The sequence below is a fragment of the Anopheles coustani genome, chromosome 3 (assembly GCF_943734705.1).
Source record: "Anopheles coustani chromosome 3, idAnoCousDA_361_x.2, whole genome shotgun sequence".
Lineage (NCBI taxonomy): Eukaryota > Metazoa > Arthropoda > Insecta > Diptera > Culicidae > Anopheles > Anopheles coustani.
This window is the reverse complement of record NC_071288.1, coordinates 58,298,197-58,317,467: the sequence shown is the minus strand read 5'-3', so window position 1 is coordinate 58,317,467 and position 19,271 is coordinate 58,298,197. Positions and strand designations below refer to the sequence as shown.

The 19,271-nt window shown below is 35.8% G+C and overlaps 1 protein-coding gene across 1 annotated transcript in view; it reads left to right on the top strand.

Moving 5' to 3' along the window:
• LOC131263677 (protein kinase C-binding protein NELL1-like) overlaps window positions 1–19,271 on the top strand; it is a 47,950-nt gene that overhangs the window by 18,638 nt on the left and 10,041 nt on the right. The window contains exons 2-7 of the mRNA XM_058265918.1: window positions 8,461–8,574; window positions 15,761–15,911; window positions 16,409–16,700; window positions 16,807–16,962; window positions 17,043–17,265; window positions 18,349–18,525. Coding sequence (XP_058121901.1) covers window positions 8,461–8,574; window positions 15,761–15,911; window positions 16,409–16,700; window positions 16,807–16,962; window positions 17,043–17,265; window positions 18,349–18,525 — 1,113 coding nt within the window. The remainder of the gene's footprint in view (window positions 1–8,460; window positions 8,575–15,760; window positions 15,912–16,408; window positions 16,701–16,806; window positions 16,963–17,042; window positions 17,266–18,348; window positions 18,526–19,271) is intronic.

The following is a 19,271-nucleotide window of genomic DNA, read 5'->3' as shown; positions in this document are numbered from 1 at the left end:
CCTTCTAGGCCATATGGTAAGAAAAAGACTTACACACGACAAACATGCGCGTGGATGTTACCCATTTAATGACGGACACCTGCTGAGGTTGGTGACAACACTATGTAAAAGATTGACTTATGTCGTTTTATAAACTCCTGTTTGCTTTACTATTGAACAGAGAATATAATTGATTAACAACTTAAAAGCTTTATCAACTATGCAGTAAGCGTTCTCAAAACATTTTATAAAAAGATTGATACTTTATGGTGGAACTACCATGTATGTTACGAATCAAAGTGTTCGTTTTTTTTGTTTCAAACTTTTTATAACAACAACCTTTCCTTTTGTTTATTATATTATATGACTTATAATTATTTAACTCCACACTGACCTTTTTCTACCATAGCAATTATTTTAAATAACGCTTTGTTGGGTGACCCTGCATATCATAAACCTGCAAGATATGAATGTTAGATATAATGAAACTTTCTAATAAATTTGCCAACCTTGCCAAGTGTCGTATATTCGACTTTTACCTGGTATTGTTGAAATCTGCTAATTTTATCTAAAAAACTACCAATTTAAATAGGTTTCCTCAGTATAACAAAGAGTACCGATGCATCAAAATTTAAAAAAATCGGGACATAAAATTGCTTTTCATTTCCGTAGTAACTATCCCGTACCTGATATGATAAAAAACACACAGTAACGTAACGTAAACGAACTTACGAACATTTTCTTAAGCAAATTGAACAGTTTTAAGCAATCACATGGACTAACTGTGTATAAATTTGTTTGCTGATTGCTTGACAATCAACTCCAAAACCATGAGAAAGGTTAACACCACGCTAAACTTTTAGACACATATACAAAAACCACTTATATTTTATACAAATGTTGCAGTAAAGTCGTTAAAAAATGAAGGGGTTTTCAAAATACTCAAACACATAACTTTGCTATGTAGATCACGGTAAAACCATCCTTGATCAACCAGATTCCAAATAATCACATTAATAGTGACCATCATTCACGGATTAATATTCTTTTCCTTGGTTACTATGCTTCAATTCGAACCAGTACGATTATATAACATTGAGAAAAGCCTGTTTATTTTTTCCTTGTTATTGAATTGCCGCAATATTTTAAGATTGTTTTTATTATACAATAGTAAATGCTATATGGATTGGCATAATCATACAGGCAGCAAGCACTGCTTAAAATGATGGTTAAAGGGTACAGTCATTTTGTTGATTTGACCTTTTCATTTTCGGTTATGTAATATTAACGGACTATATAGGATTAACGTAAAGTTTTGTAGCTACTGACAACGTGCTGGGTATGTTTTGCGATATAGGCTTTCATTAACATAGTGTATTTTAAGTTGTATTCTCTTTTGTAGAAACAATAAAATTTCAATTTTAATCCTAAATTGACATGTAGAGCTTCACGAAGGGTCTTGAATTTGTAGTTGCTCTTATCGCTATACTTAAACGATATCGGTTTACTTCTTCTTCTTCTTCTTCTTCTTGGCGTAACGACCTCTTGGTCATGCCTGCCCGTTAAGGGTTTACGAGACTTGTTTCCCTGTTGTACATGGATAGTCAGTCCTCTCGTACAGGGGAGGGTCCGGTCTCGGTTGGGATTCGAACCCACGCCGTCGAGGTGGTGAGCCCCGGCGCTCATGGGCCGATTTTCTAACCGGCGCTACCGCTCGGCTGTCGCGGACCCCATTCGGTTTATTTAAAAAAAAAAACAAAAATCAAAACGGCTGCGAAGGTATTGACAATCATCAGCAAAAGTCCATATTTACCTTGATAAACACAATCTTTATGTAGTTTGTTACATTTATTGTAAAATTTTAAAAAATCAAACATGTTTAATACATTAGGTTCAGATAATTTTTTTACGATTCACTCACTTTTGAAAAAAGCTATGCGATTTGAATTGCAACTGATCATTGGATTGACTGTATAAATACTTCAAGGTAAACCCTCACTAAGCCTATTAACTGTAGAAGTTACATTTATGAAATGTTCATTTAAAATGTGGTTCGATTTGTGTATACTTTAAAGATTCAAGTTAGTCTTCTTCTTTTTTTAATCTCACATACACTGAGACTGCTGGAATATCCAACTTCGCTATGGCTGATGTTAATTACCCGAACGTTTAATGAGCGATTCATAATTTCCAACTGCGCTTGTGTACTAGTTTGTTCACAAATGAGAAATTGATAGTTCATGCAATTAGTGCAAAACAAGCATGAGTGACAGGGAGAAATCACAAACCATCTCAGACAAAAAGCTGTTAGCGCAATGACCGCAAATTGAGAAGTACGCACCTGTCTACGTTATAAGGATATCTCTCTGCAAGGCTAATTGAAAAATGATTATCGTTATTTAATCATTCAAAATTACGGGGCGTGTTACTGAATAGTATATGTGGAATATGGTGTATCTCGGTTGTGGCACCATCTTTATTCGTGTGTCTTTTATGCACAATCCAGAATTGACCGCTTTACATCTGTTATGTTAAGTTTTTCCACATTAGTGAAAAACAAATTACATAAGTCATGGTATTTGTTTGCTCTTGAAAAATGGGATGAGGAAGTTTTTCAACAGAGAAATTTTAATCACAATCTTTTTAATCCATCACATCAAGGTAGTGACATAGTCTTTTTGTTGCCAACAGTATCTATTGAAAACATCCAAAGGTCCTGGTATTTTCAACCGGGAATGAAAACAATTTAATTTTGCTGTAGCAGATTTACTTATACAACCAGCGTAGTTATGTTATGCATTGTTATTTTGCGCAAAAATGGCATTATCACTAGCATTCCTTTCCTGTTTGTCTTCTTATTTGACCAAACGACATTATTTGTTCATGCCTACCTATTGAGAACTTTCTAAAATGTTTCCTCTGCGTATGTGGACGGCCAGTCCTCTCGTACAGTAGAGGTTCCCGTCTTGGTTGGGATTTGAACCCACAATGCGTGGTTTTCTCACAAATGTTAAATATCTGCATTAGGATTTAATGCAAACTACAATATCTCGTTTATAACATTTATTTTCTCTCTCTCCCCATACAAGTTGCGGTGCAAATTAATAGTTATATTATGCCCAGTAAAAGATGAGATAATTGCTCAAAAGCGAGAAAAGACACATCGTTGCAAGATAAAGAAAATTAATTTCATCTGAAAATTCCGTTAGCGTTAGCATGTTGTTGAAACTGCTTGGGATGGTTTTTATAACATGGACTTAATTTTCAGTATGTTAAATTCATCCTAAACATATCAAAATAAATATATGAAGTTTGATTTTTAATGAACAACATTATTATGATCCATATAAATTATGCATTTCGTTTTTATGATTAATTGTTATATTATTAGTTTGTTCAAAATAAAAAATATTAGAAAAATGAATATAGTTAATTTGAACTTCCGAATCTTCCAGTTATATGGAAGCTTAAGACGAGGAGGAATTCAAAAACCAATGCAATAAATTATTGCTAATTTTATTGCGTGCTGCTGGGATCCGCTAATCCTAGCAATAATAAAGCTAGTCAGGTTTTTCTATCACGGCTAATTGAGGCACAATCATCCTTGGCGGTCCGTCTCCATCTGAGAGTGAATATAATGAATATTTTATTTTTGTTTATCAATCACACAACGGTTATTATCTCATGCCTCCAACTGTCTCCAAGTGTAGTTTGCAAGAACGCTGTAAAATATAACATGTGCAACAAAGCTCTTCAGCAGAATCAGAGGGTTTGTGGTGGTTATAAAATGGTTTATTTTTCAAAATGGTAAGTTTTCTGAAGACGACGGGGGGAAAGTTAACAGGAGAATCGAACGATAGGTTTCACATAACCTGTTTTCTGGTTTGGTGACTTGCTATCAAAGAAACCGAACGAAAAAGGCATAATGGAGTGACGTAGACTGTGCGGAAGTCGTACCATTTGGAATCATTATTGTACAAAATCATATGGGTATACTTTTTATGTTATTACATCTCTCATCGTAATTAAAGCTTTCACTAAATGTGATTTATAAGGAATCAATTTTGTAATACAATTTTCATTGTATATAAAATGTTACAAAACTTAGAAAATTCTCTCCTTTTCAAATTAAAAAAAAACAATCAATTCAATCGCCGTACGATTAATGTCTTAATGTTACCTTTCCCAGCTAGTTTCAACACTAATTAGAATGGTTTGCCATTACATCTTGGTAGACCTGTTTATTCCGGAAGATCGATGTTCCATCTCATTCCTCTTCTTCTATAGTTTTCTCTTGAAGACACATACCATTACTCAGTCAACACTATGAAACGGAGGCAGCAGGGTTCAAATGTATTAACATGATCAGGACTGCTTCAATGTTACTTAATTACCCAATCAAAACTCAAGTACTTTCTAAACACGTAATCAAGTACCTTGATAGACACGTCGTAAACCTCACGCACAGCGAGACAAAGAACGATCGATAATAAGCCGCAGAACTACACTGTTACTTTAGATTTAAATTGAGTGATGAACTTCGTACTTCATACTTTTTTATATGCACTATATGAACGCAATGTGAAAAGTATATGTTGATATTGTAATCCAAAATATTCAGGATTGTGTCTTTGTGGAAAAAGTATGAGTTTTTTTTAGTGCTATTACAAGTGTTAGTTTTCAATTTCATTAACACTTACTTACTTACAGTAGAAGCGCTCTTAGGAGTACATTTCAAAGTAAGACAAACCAGTTTTCAATCAGAAATCTATTTAAACACTTTGTGACCCAGTAAGCGTCGATTCACGCACGGCTTTTATAATCCGTCAAGAATCGAGTCTTTTATAACCCTCGTCTTTATCGTCATAACCAGTTGGTGTATTGAGGCTACATCAGGCTGCCGGATCATCGAATATAAGCATTCGCTCGTTTCTTGCTCGCTTATGTAACAACCTAGCGTGAGGTCAAGAGAACAAATCTTAAAGCTTAATAGATTCCATAAGCTGATCATATTTTTCATTCCATACCGTGTTCTCCAGTACTTCCTATACCATGTTTGCGTGGTACCCCTTAGGCTAGGTAAGATGATCAATGTCATATCATGAGGTTATAATTGAATGCAATTGCAACATATATCAAGAGAAACATCATACACACCCGTGCATTGGTGTAAAATTTAACATGCATGTGTGCTGAACCTATCTCGCTGAAGTGCGATAAGTGTACTTTCAAAATATTTTTTTTAACAGTATTCCAATTTTGGTGGTTCGAGTTTACAGCAGTGGTTTCAATTACGTCTAGCGACAAAATTGTTCAACAAACAGAAGCTAGCGAATCGGGCACTGCTGGTATTGATATTCTATTTAGTTAGTAAGCCTCTCAGCTGTAAAATTGTTCTTTGCTCTTTACAAAGTACGCCCATTCGAAGAAGGCATGATTAATTTCAATCAGCATATAAACGACTGCAGACGCCATCTAAAATTCGTTCTGAATTCGCTACTATTTTCCATACCACAGCAAAAGAAGACGACGTTCCCCCAGCCAAGTAAACAATTCTAACAGATTCCGATGAGGCTGGATCATGGCCACCGTGCAGTGTCGGGTAGATTGGACGCTGTTGCCAAGCGGAACTAAGTCTTAAACAGCACCATCTTCTATAGCGGAAACTACGAACTAGCTCTATCATCCGGCTCAGTATCGGAAGCTGGCGCCCCCTGGGCGACCATAAACAGATTTATTGTAGTGTTGGAAGTTTTTCCCATTCTTTTATCTTGCTTTCTCTTATAACTTCTTCAAACTGAATGCGGCGCCCTTCTCTGGTTACCGCCTTGCAGTCTGGTCAAGAGATTTGATATCTGGTACATCCAAAAACTGTTGACAAGTTCTAATGTAAGTGTATAAGTGGAGAAAGTTCAGTTTTGGACTATGTTGAAAAGTCGGCAGACTGAAAGTAGGAACTGTGTTTTCAAAGTATTGATGTCTGTTGAGAGTATCGTTTGTAATTTTTTCTCTCTTTCGTTTCAATGCTTTTTTTATGAAAAGTTGAAAAACTCGACCAAAATGGTACTTGTCCAAAATGGTATTTATAAACAGTTTTAGCGAACAGATAAGCGAGCTCTTAACTCGTTTGGAAGAAGAAACTAGAAATAAAACCAACTATCATTACGTAGGGCTTAATTCTAAATTGTCTCTTATGAACAAACAGTTTAAACATGTAAAGAACCTGCGATATCCTGCATAATTAAATGATTCTTAGCAAATCACTGTTTCATGTTCCGTTCTGTGGGTTTCTCAGGGGAAGTGCGATACGACAATCGTAATGTTGCTATGCCGTTTCGGCGTTTGAGTGTTTGTTGGAAACGCAAAGACAGAAAGCTATCAAAAACCACAACTTTAACCTATGAATGTGGCATAAATCAACTAACTAAGGACCTTCCCGAAGTGAAGTGCTGGGATATCATCATAATCATGACCATCATCATCGGTGACTGGAATTAGACCATGGCTGTTTCTCTGCCGCGACTACGGGACCGACCATAACGACGACATGATTTTCGTTTTTTTTTTATGATACTCATAATTCTTTCCATTTTTTCTGCACCGATCTAGTGTCATACAACACCCCTTCAAGCAGAATTTCAAACTATGTGGAAAGATTTGTCTGTGCATGTTGCGCATTTCTGTATCTTTAGAGTGTGTGATACGAAATAACATTGTTTACCACTGAATTTTAATTTAGTATTGTTCTATTAGTTCGAATAAAAAACTAAGCAAAAATAAAATTTATCTGCAAAGCTAATTGAGGGTATATGGCTCAAAATACTTAATAGGTGCAATAAATAAGAAAATATTGTTGTATGTACACCACAGCACATTGCTAAAACACAACAGATTTTGAATGACACAAGGCAAGTAACGCCATATGCTCCAATCATTAGAGCATGTATCGAAAATGTCTATTACTGAAAACAATCTGTTTAGCCTACAGTTCTTTGAGACTGTAGACAGCACATTGAAGGCCAATGAACTGTCGGATTTAACTACACACTCACACATAAAACAGTCTTGAAGGCAGTACATCGCAGGAATGTCTTAAAGAATGTCGCTAAGAAATGATGGTGCACAGTGCCGGCTGCGTGCCCTTGTTTTACCTCGACCGTAAAAATCTCACTAGCTTTGAGGCGCCAGGCAATACGTAAGGCGTGATGTCCTCTATCATGTATGTAGACAAGTTGACAAATTGGTGTGTTTGGTATTTGAATCAAACAATTGACCATTCAGATAGTTAATCAGCATATTTGCAAAAGCTGTATTTGAGGCGCGAATACCAGGAAGAATATTTATCATTTCAATCCGCGTAGAAAGAGCTACATAAAGGAAAAAATAAACAAACAAAATATTCCTCCCTCTGCATACTCTGTGACATCATGATACACATAACTCTTACCGACTGATTTTGTATGGGAAGCATATCAAATGTCATCAATTTTCGACGCCAATAAACCTGTACCAAGCGTAAAAGCTAAAGGTGAGATAGAATAGACATTAACGGCGCGTGGATTTGGCTAAGCGCGTGAGTTTAAACGATTCATTGAGAAAAAACGTACATACAGTGTATTAAGTCCATGGATTGATTAGGTAAACATTTTTTACATCGAATTACAAAGACATTTTTAATCGAATTTATTTTTACTGGCGATAATTTTTATTTCAAACATTTACTTGCCCCATACTTTTCCAGTCATTTGCTTAATTGAAAATTATTACCTACCTAGGAGGTTTCGTTCACAAAACTTATTTCTGATTATAGAAACAATATTTTTCTAATAAAAATAGTTTTGACAAAACACCACAATCCGATTTTTTCAATCTGTATTTCAGAAAGTGCAACGAGTGTTTTTTTGAAAACGAATAAATTGTATCTAGCACAGGTTATGAACAAATTCCGGCTCCATTTTAATGTATATTTTAACTTCACCCATAATAGGTCGTAGCACACAAATACATTACGAGCGTTCGAACTTGCAATCTAGCTCCTTGTGACAGCTTCAATTAAAATAGTGTATACGGAATGGAAGCTAACCCCATTCGCTGTATACAGGCATGCTTTCCTGTTTGGCGTATTCACACACTTCAACATTTCAGCGTACAATTTGCGGCTGTGGAGTGGTTACACCGCCAGTAACTGTAGTCATTGGTGATTGCACCAGTGATTTAAAAAAAGCTATAAATTTACCAATTCTATACAATATTGAAATAGCGCGAGACTGACCTTGCATGAAATTGCCTTGTTAGGTAGTGATATTCATAATTTTAATTAAAGTGGCCCTTCAAAAATCTAACCGTAAATTATTAGCAGCAATAAGATATTTGATTTAAAAACAGCATACTCTTTGCAATTTAGTTTTCATACTAATCACGAATACTTGAAATATAAAACAACTAATCTTGCCTCTCTTTTTTTCTTTTTAACCTTCCTAGATGGTGCACTGGACCCCGGCATCGATCTGCTAGAAGCACTAAATCTACATTCAAACTTATCCCAATACCCAGGAGTAGAGATTTTCCCATCGACAAGAATTTTTCGTTTGACAGGTAAGTTTCAAGCTTATACATATTTCCACTTACTGGATGAATTTAGTAGCAGAAAAGTTTAAAGAAATGAAACTACTTGCTCAGTTCTTTTTTTTTAAACTTATTTTAACAAATATTTTTTCATCCAGTCTATATCTAAAGGTTTATCAGACTTTCATGTTAGGGGGTTCCTATGTCGCAGCTGTAGCGCGTGGAAACCCCACGCCAAAAGTGTAGGATCGAATTTTGAGTCTTAACACCCTCCGGTATTACGAACAACTGACCGACCACTGATCTATAATATACCGTCTATCGGTCACAGTAGAAACTCTCTTCGGAGAGTGGCCATGTCCCACTAGAGATTTCGTGCTACAAAAAATAAAAACAGATCAGTCCTGGATTTTAATTAAAGCAAGCTCTGTTTACTTATAATATATTACGAATTATTGCTACTAATAGTCTCGGTACAATAATAACTAAAAAAATTTAACTTCCTTTTAAAGTCTTCATTCAATTTTTTAACGACAAACTTTTTCGTATATGTACGACATAAACAAGAAGATAAATCACAAACTATCGAAATTAGATAGAACATCTTTATCAACGTATTCCTTCTACTTGGCTACTAAATCAAGTATCATATCGGAGTGTCATTCAATGGATCGCCCGTTTAGGTTCTACGATTAAATAAACAGCCCCCAAACCGTATGAGGCTGGATGGTTTATGTATCCATGTTATATATTGGTTGGAACATTTCTGCTAGCCGAGCTATTGGGGAAGTAGTCTAGACGATAGTGCCGCGTTTGTGCGTTTTTGCGTTATCGTCTAGACTACGTCTAGTTTGCCGTTTGTCGGGAATGGTGGTTGAAGTCAGTATTATTTTTTCCTGGACTACAACCATTTTCCAGGCTCGTAATGTTGACTTAGTATTGTGTTTCCGGCAGCAGACATGATGGTATGTTTGCTGTAGAATATAACAGGTGAATGGAGAGACATGGACGACTCTGAGAACAGGGTATAATAAAATTATCAGAATATTCTGTGAAATTCGCCTGGTTTGACATAATACATAATTATTACACATTGCATATCATTACCTAAGCATCATACACCATTTGGAGTATTGTGCGTAAATGTTTTTAGACGTTTTTGTAAACAACTTCATTATGATTTGGTGACACATTACCACATCACATGAAATATACAATAAAAAACGATGAGAGAAACCTATATGGCTCATACATTTCAGGTGTTACTGAGAATAGACGTACCCGACCCTATAACATTTGTATATTTTTCATTGGATGCTATGTCAGTTCTCGATGTATCTGAAAAATGTTATTGATGAGTTGGGGATGGAATTGATAAATTCAAGGCGCTTAGTACAAAACTTTATTCAGAGATTTTTTTATATTGAAGCTTTCAAGGCTTTGCAATTAGGAGTCGTCATAAGAATGCTATCAACTATAACCTTGACCATTTTTGAGTTGGTTTAACAATTTACCAGTGGTCCTTCGTAGCACTAGTTAGAAGCAGGTAATACTATACCATTAAACTTGCAAAGGTTTTTGTCCCACAGTGAAAAGAAACGGCAGATTATTTTTATTGGTTTTTAACGCACACTTCGACCCATAAATTCCAGCAGGGTTCGTTTTGCACTCTGAACACCGATCTTACGTTCATTTGAACTTCATTTGATTACTGAACTAAGTGAGGTTTTAAAAATATTCAACCTTTTAACACGTTGACTGCCATGGCTATCATTTTTGATAGCCAGCTGTCATTAGTTCTAAAAAGTTTTTGTCCGATAAATACATGAACATGTAATTTAAAAATTATAGTAATATTTAATATCAATTCTCTGGGAAGCTAAGTTTTTGTTTAGCCTTCAAAAACCGTCGGTTTATTGAATGTTATAAACAAATTTGATTAGAAAAGATTGTTCTAAAAAAGTGTGCTAAAAAGGCTTGGCAGTCAACGTGTTAAACCTTTATTATTTTACTATTTTTACACACCACCTTCACTGGTATATGAAAATTTTACATACACCATACACCAACTCTTTATGCATAGGCCTAAATGAAGTACATTCCTATTTCTGACGGCTTTCGATTTCTTTATCTATGATTTTCTATAGTCTTCTATCCCAATCTTCAGTATAAAAATATGTATGAAGTACGCAAGAATATGATTAATTTAAATTCTAACAACACACCATACATCGTTTTCTTCCATGGTATATAATGTAAACTATTTTAATTAGCTGAGAACAGATGTCAAAATGAAGCCTTGAAACTAACTTTTTAGACCAAAACGGTAATAAGTTTGTAAATATAATAATTCTCAAATACCTATTATTCGAACACCAATAAAAAGTTGTTCAAGCAATTTAGTTCATTTGTTTCGCAGTAATGATTACCGTTCCTGGTATAGTTTACTTCTGTGCCTTCTGATGAAACATCGCTGACATCGGTCAGGAGATGCGCGCTGTTGTTGAATTTGTTGTTATTCATATATCAACTTGTTGACAGTTATGACCGATTTCGGTCCATTACCAAAATGAGCGGCATACACATCGCTGTCTATGAAACGAGAATTGAAACATATGGGGGACCGGTGAAATTCCAAAACCGAAAATTTGCTATCAACCAGACAAACATATTTAACACGGAGAGGTGGTTGCTTTTAAAGTAATGGTGTAGATTAGGAAAAAATATGAAAAAAATATTGCAAAAGTGTTGAACAGATGCTAATCAAAATCTTTTTTTTAAGTTTTATAATACAAATGTTTTGGAAACGGTTTTATTAAAAAAAGGATAAAAACGTTCAGTCACGGATCATTGCTGGAGTGGTATAATCTAGTGATGAAAATAACAATTTTTTTTTTAAGAATTTGAATCAGAGTGAACAATCGTCACGAGGTTCACTCTTTTGCGAATTGAAACGTGTAACATGAGTTATTAGTCGTCACAGAGATTCTCTTGACAGGGATTCGAGTCCCAAAAGAATGAATCAGTGAGTAAAAGTTGCGAGTAGTCTCAACTTGGGATTCGAATCTCTATGACGACTAGCTACTCTTTTACTCACACATTCACTCCTTTGGGAATCGAATCCCTTGAAAGATTCAAATCAAAGAGGAGTAAAAAACACTATCCGTTAAGATTTAAATCAATCATTTAATAGTAAGATTCGACTCAATCACTTTTTCTTACTGAGTACGCACATCACTAGTATGATCCACACGGGAATGATGAACTACCAGTCACGCTTATGGTTGGCATTCACAATTGACTCAAATTGGGTAATCTTTTATACATTCTCCCCTTTTTATTGGTCATCCACTTCATTGCACTGGATGAGAACCATCCTTTGTGGAAAGATGTATACACTAACTACCACACTTTTGGTTTTTTTATATTTGTTTTTTTTCTGCTTCGACGCTATGACATAAAAACAGTCTTACTTACTTTGTTCAATAATACGATAAAAAGAAAAAAAGTTATAACGATTATTGCGTTTATTTCGTATACAGCGTTTTACTAGTTTTGTCCACCAAACGTCTGTGAATGACTGTGTTTTGGACAAAGGTGTTTGGTTGGCCTTACGGACACATTACATGTGGTGTCAGTTTGATTGCGGATTTTCAACAAGTGAGACGATGCTTTGGTTTTCTTGAACAATCCATACATAGCACAGCACTAGGAAATGGAGCGTTCGTCGAACAAAGTAGTGGCAGTTGTTGCTATTTTAACAGTATTAACTGTGATAAATGTTCGTGGCTACCAGAGCTATAATATTCTTTACATAAGTTCTGTTGCGTCTCCGAGCCATTTTCTTTGGTGAGTGGTTTTTAAACTACTTTAGACTAGTGTAATAATATTGAAAACTTATTCGCTTTAGGAGTGAGCAGTTATCGAAAATAATAGCCAGAACTGGGCACAACGTAACTCTGTTGAACATCTTTAAAGAAGGAAGACAGGAGAATCTACACTTTATGAAACTCAACGAAGTCGACGAGTTTCTTGCATTGGATGACCCAATTGACTATCTGGAACTGCACCGGTTGTCACTACCCGAGCTGCATGCTTCTTTTGTGGATCTGGAAATTACAGTTTGCCACCTTGCGCTCACATCAAATCAGTTCTTGCGGTTGATGGGCTATCCAGAAAACTTCAAATTCGATTTGATCATCCACGACCATGTAGCCGGCCCGTGCTTGTTGCTTCTAATGGAACGATTTAATCATCCTCCGTTAATAATGGCCTCTGCTTCAGATGTGCTACAGAGCACGGAACACTTCTTTGGCTCTCCAATGTTCCCAGGATTAATTCCTAATCAATTAACCGATTTGTCAATAACTATGGGATATATTGAGCGAGTATACAACTTTATCATTACATTCCTTGAATCGATGTCCAGAAAATACAACATAAATCCTCGGATCGATCAACTCGTCAAAAGCTATTATCCCAGCATGTCATCAGTATCGCATCTGGAGATGAAAACTGCTGTGGTCCTTTTAAATTCGATTGCCATTCTTTCACCTCCAGAACCAAAACTGTGGCGAGTGATCAATGTTGGTGGACTGCATATCGAAACACGAAGGCCTCGTGAAGGCAAAGCTTATCTTATGGGCCTATCACAAAATGCAAGTTTTGAAAAGTATGTATACGTGTCATTCGGCAGCAACATTCAAATTATAAGTGTAGAAACCCCTTTTACCCAGTCCTTAATCACTGTCGCCCGACAATTACCATACGTCATGTTTCTTTGGAAAACCAATCAACTGGATGGCGTTGTTCCGGAAAATGTTTTCACTGCGGATTGGTTCCCTCAAAACGACATTCTCAGCAGTGGAAACATTGATGCTTTTGTGACACATGGTGGACTGCTGAGTGTGCAGGAAGGAGCATGGTACGGAATACCTATGCTGGGAATACCAAACTATGGAGATCAATATCAAAATATACGCCGAATTGTGCGGCTGGGTGCAGGAAAACGATTGAATCTAGAAGATGTAAGCCCGCAAGCATTCAAAGAACTCTTAGTGGAATTAATCCATGAAGAAAGGTTAGTTCATAAATTAAATAAAAATAGAGTTAATACTAACCAAAAAAACAAAACAGACTAACCAAAAAAAGATGAAAGAATAAAAGAGAGTTTCTGTACGTGATCTTTTCTAGGTACCGACGTTCTGCCCGCATCCTGTCACAAATTATTCGTGACGTTCAAGTGCCACCACAAAAAAAAGCTTTATGGACAATCGAGTGGGTAATAAGGAATCAAAAAAACACCGAAAGCGTAATGGGAGGTTTTGCAGAAGTTCCATTTATTGTAAAATATTCGTTTGAAATTGTTTTTACCATACTCTTAGCAATAGGCCTAATTGTCGGTATGTTATATTTGTTTATATGCATTGGCTTCCGATATTGTAGGCGTAGCTTTAAGAAAAAGACAAAACATGAATAAAACCAATTCTTCGTGACAGGATAATTGATATATTGGTTGTTTGTGCAAACGGCACCATCTGTCGCTGCGGTGTTAGTGCACAATTTGTCATTCACAATGTAATGATAAACTGCATATGGTACAGAACAATACTCTTCGTTGAATGTGCTTTGGTGCCGGATGCATTGTTAATAGAAAAGCATAACTCATTGCAGTCCGACAACCTGGGACTAAATAAATCATATTCTGTTTAATTTCCTGAAATTGACATTCCGTAAAGCTGCGTATTTGACTACTGTTGAACGAACCCCGCATATTGACTCTATTGCCTCAGATACCAGTAGATGGAACAGTTTTGTGACCATAAACACAGATTACAGTGGCGCAAGGAAGCCTTTACCTATGCAAGACAGTCGACTTAATCAACGTAACAATAAAAAGCTAAATGTAGGATCACTCCTAATGGGGCAAGCAACCGTAGTGGTGCTTTTCGATTAAGATAATACCGCTTCCACCAAACCATTTATCACTGTCATCTAGTACTGATTTGCATATTGCATGCACTCGGACCGTTTTGTTGACAGTTGGCACCAACTGAATCGCAATGCCTTTGACCAAAGAATGACTCGGACAAGCTAAATCTCCTGCCGATGCCAGGAGGCCACTGGTAATAGTGCTGCAATAATGACTTCGGAAGCGAATGTCCTTACCTATTTTCTGATACGGCCGGGTAACATTCCAATCGTCAATTCTGTATGCTACTTGGAAAAGTTGCGCAACTTACACAGATAATCCAAAGTGGATTCCTACATACCAAAATCGATAGAAAACATAGTAAACCAACATTTAAGTTCCACACACATAATTAAGTGGAAGCATCGTAGAATTAAAAACAAAATATTGATGAAATAATTCGAAATATTCAGAAAAGTAGCGATAATAGATTTTGGAGAATCTATCAAAACTGCTACATTAAACCAATTTTAATCATTCCTTTTGGCAACGGCGTTGCTTGGACAACAGTTAATCTAAATATTTTTTGCTCAAAAAACCTATGCCGGATCTGAATATGATCTGTGATGTACCGTTATTTCCGACTGCAATGTTAGCAATTTTATTGTTACAACATGTCACGTTTCTCAATACCAAAGTAAGAAAATAAATAATTCCAAAAAAACGCCTTCAGCCTAGGGCAATATGAAACAATTTCCCTTGCCTACAGGCAATAGCAATCACAGTTCATGGCGTACAAATCAACACTTTCTCTACTTTGGCTCCAAAAGTTCCAAATGGAATAATTGTAAGCCTCGAAAAATGCGACAAATTGCGACAAAATTAGCTAACGCGGGTTATACGGATGATATCTGTAAGTGTACGATCTACCTACTAATAAATAATATTGCGTGTGTAATGTTATTTTTGGTCGGCTTTTTCGTACACTTATCTTTACATTGACTGACGAGACTAATTTAGTATCTGATGAGGATGTTGACCGACATAAAGTACAATATGTAGGTTGTTTCTTGTGACTCGCACACATATGGTTAATTCGTGACCATTTGTGTACTTTTGCTTATGTTTGTTTACTAACCTCTGATAATTTCACTCTAAATCATACCATATGTCCTTTGGGCGTTATGTGTTCTCCGCACAGCTCCACTGGCTTTACCTTTCAAAGAACAGATAGCTATTTTACACGATTCCAGATAAACTCGTTTGGCAACGCTTAAATATAATATGAAATATTCTTCTTTTCAGGATCCAATCGAAATCTTGTTCTTCCGGCTGCGGCTTTTCACCGGGCAGTGGAAGAGATAAAAAAATCATCAGAATTTACATTTTCTGCTGTAGTAAAGCAAGAAGAATCTAACATTGGGACCATAGTATCCTTTTCCAACGGAAACAATAGGTAGGTTTCAATTTTGTTCATACTTTCCTCTTTCTTTCCTTTTCTTTCACTATTTTTTTTTTGCTATCATTCCATTTCCGACATTCCCAAACTCCTGATCCACAAAGTACATTACCTAGACACAATCCATGGTTTACGTTTACACGTTTATCTTTAATGTTAAATAATTTTCAATTCAATAGAATGCACCCTCTAGCTACTAGCGAACTACATAGTTTTTGGTGTATTTTGATAGACACAATTTGAATTGTTTTTTTCAATTCGGTACTTTTTGTAAAAACAGGCACACTTATCGATGATAAAAAAACTTAAAATCCTTCGGCGTTCTAATCATCCCTTGAATGTCCCTTTTACTACAAATATTCTGTTTCCATCCAATCCTCTCGTATCTTCCGTTTTTTGTCCTTGTTGTTGCTCTATTTTTTTCTGTCTACTATTCTTCTTCTTTTTTCTCTAATCCTAATCGAAACATTGTAATAATTAATATTAATGTTAAGGTATTTAGAATTACAATCAAGTGGAAGACGTGACGAAATACGTTTTCATTACACACACATAACAGCAGCGGGTGAAACGGATATAAAAGTGGAAACGTTTCCGTATCGACTTGCGGACGATACCGAGCACAAGGTGTCACTAACGGTCAGCGGCACCGAAATGCAACTTTTCATCGACTGCCATCCACTGTATAAGCGAGTGACGAAGTTTTTACCAGATAGAAATTTTAGTGCTTCCAATATGCAATTATTCGTCGGACAAAGTAACTCTAATAGTCATTATTTATTTAAGGTAAACATTGAAACACACGCAAATGGATATAACTATATCCAGACACTACATCTCATCCGAACATATACTAATAATTTTTTTCACTCTATATTGTCGCTGCAACTAGGGTGAGCTAAAAGATGTTCGTCTTATCACCAGCTCTTACGGTTATTTATCACAATGTGAGTTAATGGATGCACAATGTCCTACTTGTGGACAATTTTTAGAATTAGAGAACGCTTTATTAGAATTAAAACAAACGATGTCGCTGTTAACAAAAAGGGTAAGTATTGTCGTAGTTGCTGCAAAACCGCATTTAGGAAAGTTGGCATTAAACATTGTTTTTTCGTTTCCAATTTGCAGCTAGTGGAGGCGGAGAAGCGTGTCTCATATATTGAAGAATGTGATTGTAAAAAATCATGTTTAATAAATGGTACAACTAAAAATGACGGAGAAGTCTGGAATGTAGGTTGCAGTCGATGTGAGTGCAAACAAGGCGAAGTTAAGTGTGGTCCAAGACCATGTCCTGCAGTTAAATGTAAACATCCAGTATTAAAAGAGGGCGAGTGTTGCCCCGTATGTTTAAGTAAGTATTTTTTTAAGCAAATAATCTATTTTGAAACTACAAGGAATACCCTCTAAATGTTCTAGTATTCTCTCATAACAGGCATTTGCGATTGATTTTTTTGTGAAAACAGTTTTAGATCGATTGTCGCTCATGACGTGGTAGATATACTGTGTAACATACTGTATACTATCATTTATCCCCTAAGAACCAAAGAACCAGTTTTTGTATATCCAGGCCTTTCAAATATTTTTTTTTTACTTTTTTTTAATTTAATTTAATTTATTTAATTTGTTTGATGGAGTAAGAATAAAACTGTTTCATGACATTTTATGTCTGGATATTTTTATTAAAAACCCTGGCCTGTTCAACGTTCAAACACGTTTATAATAAAATGAATGTTGAAAGTGTTGAAAACAGTTGTTTTACATCTATATGTATGTCGATTGAGAGTATCTACAACTGGTGACCTTTTCACAGTCATTTAAAAGAAGAAAATAAAATCTGTTCTCCGTCAGCCGCTTGTAATACAGCATATACCCCCGGCAGTGCTTTGTGAATGCATATTAGTATGATATCGAACGTTGAATAGATATACGTGTCATCAAGGTTTGCTTTTCAATGAGTTGTTTTTAACGACACATCAATGGTTCACGCCGAGCCTGAACAGCACTGTTTTTCAATAAATTCTGACTAACTTAACGGATTGGTGATAGGCAAGTCATAAATTTGAAACGATCATGTCTCATTCTTGCAAGATCAACGCAATAAAAACTCAGTTGACAAGAAATTTACTTTGTGATTGAGATATATATATATATATATATATATATATATATATATATATATATATATATATATATATATATATAATATATAATATATAGAGTATATATATATAAAAGATCACACACAGACATTTTATAAATCAATTTTCATTTTGTCTGGTTCAATTCAATTTGTTTTTTACATCACTCGGAAGTCTGAACCAGTTTCCTGAACCCTTAAAATTAATTATTTCTTTGGATCTAACAACTGCGTTCATGTATTGGTTGGAAATACACTATATTATTTGTCTTTTATTGCTTATTCCTTTACTTACAGAGAGCTGTTACATAACAAAAAAGGATTTTGAACACGGTGAAATCCAAATATTAGGCTGTAGAAACTGTTCGTGTGTAGACGGTAATATGCACTGTGAATTCCTACAATGTCCAGAGTTGAAGTGTCCACCAGAACAACAGATGTCGGTGACTGATGAATGCTGTAAATTTTGTCAAGGTATTTCATCGTTCCCATTAGGTGAATCGTCCCAGGACGATCAGTCCGAGGGATACTATAAAAATCAGCCAAAACAACAGCAGCAACAAGAGCAATCGATGCAACAGGATGATCAGTACCATGAGAAAAGGCTAGAGCATGCGCAGGAATCATCGCAACTGCGTCAGTACGAGTCGGGCTTGGAAATGAGTTCCACTAAGCCATCCACGCACAATAATAGCACTAAACCCGATAGCAGGAAACATGTTGACGAAACAATTGAAACAAGTTTGAACTCCGACGGAGCTCCATTCGTTGATCATAAACGACATCATGCAAGAAAACATCAACAACATCCAGCTGGAGAAAAAATCGCCAATCGGCGGCATGAAGCAAACAAGAAATTGGAGGAAGATACAAGCAGCATTAATGATCGCACTCTTTCAATGATTATTGTTGCCAAAGATCGCTCTAATTCCCAGATACATTTTGTGGAAGAGCAAGGTGAACAAGTACTACCGAAAGATTTTGTCTTCAACTTGGTTGGTGATGAGAATATCGAAGAATTGGAGAAACAGGATAACATCAAGCGAAACCCAACTTTTTCAAGAGAAACCGACGCTTTTCGATGACCGTAATTGTTGAATACGTTAAAGAACGAATCTTGGTTTACATTTGACTGCCGATATTCTGTTATTCAAGCCAATCTTCGGTGGCACTAATTTTCGTTCACGACATAAATTAATGAAATTTAAATCCATTTTCAT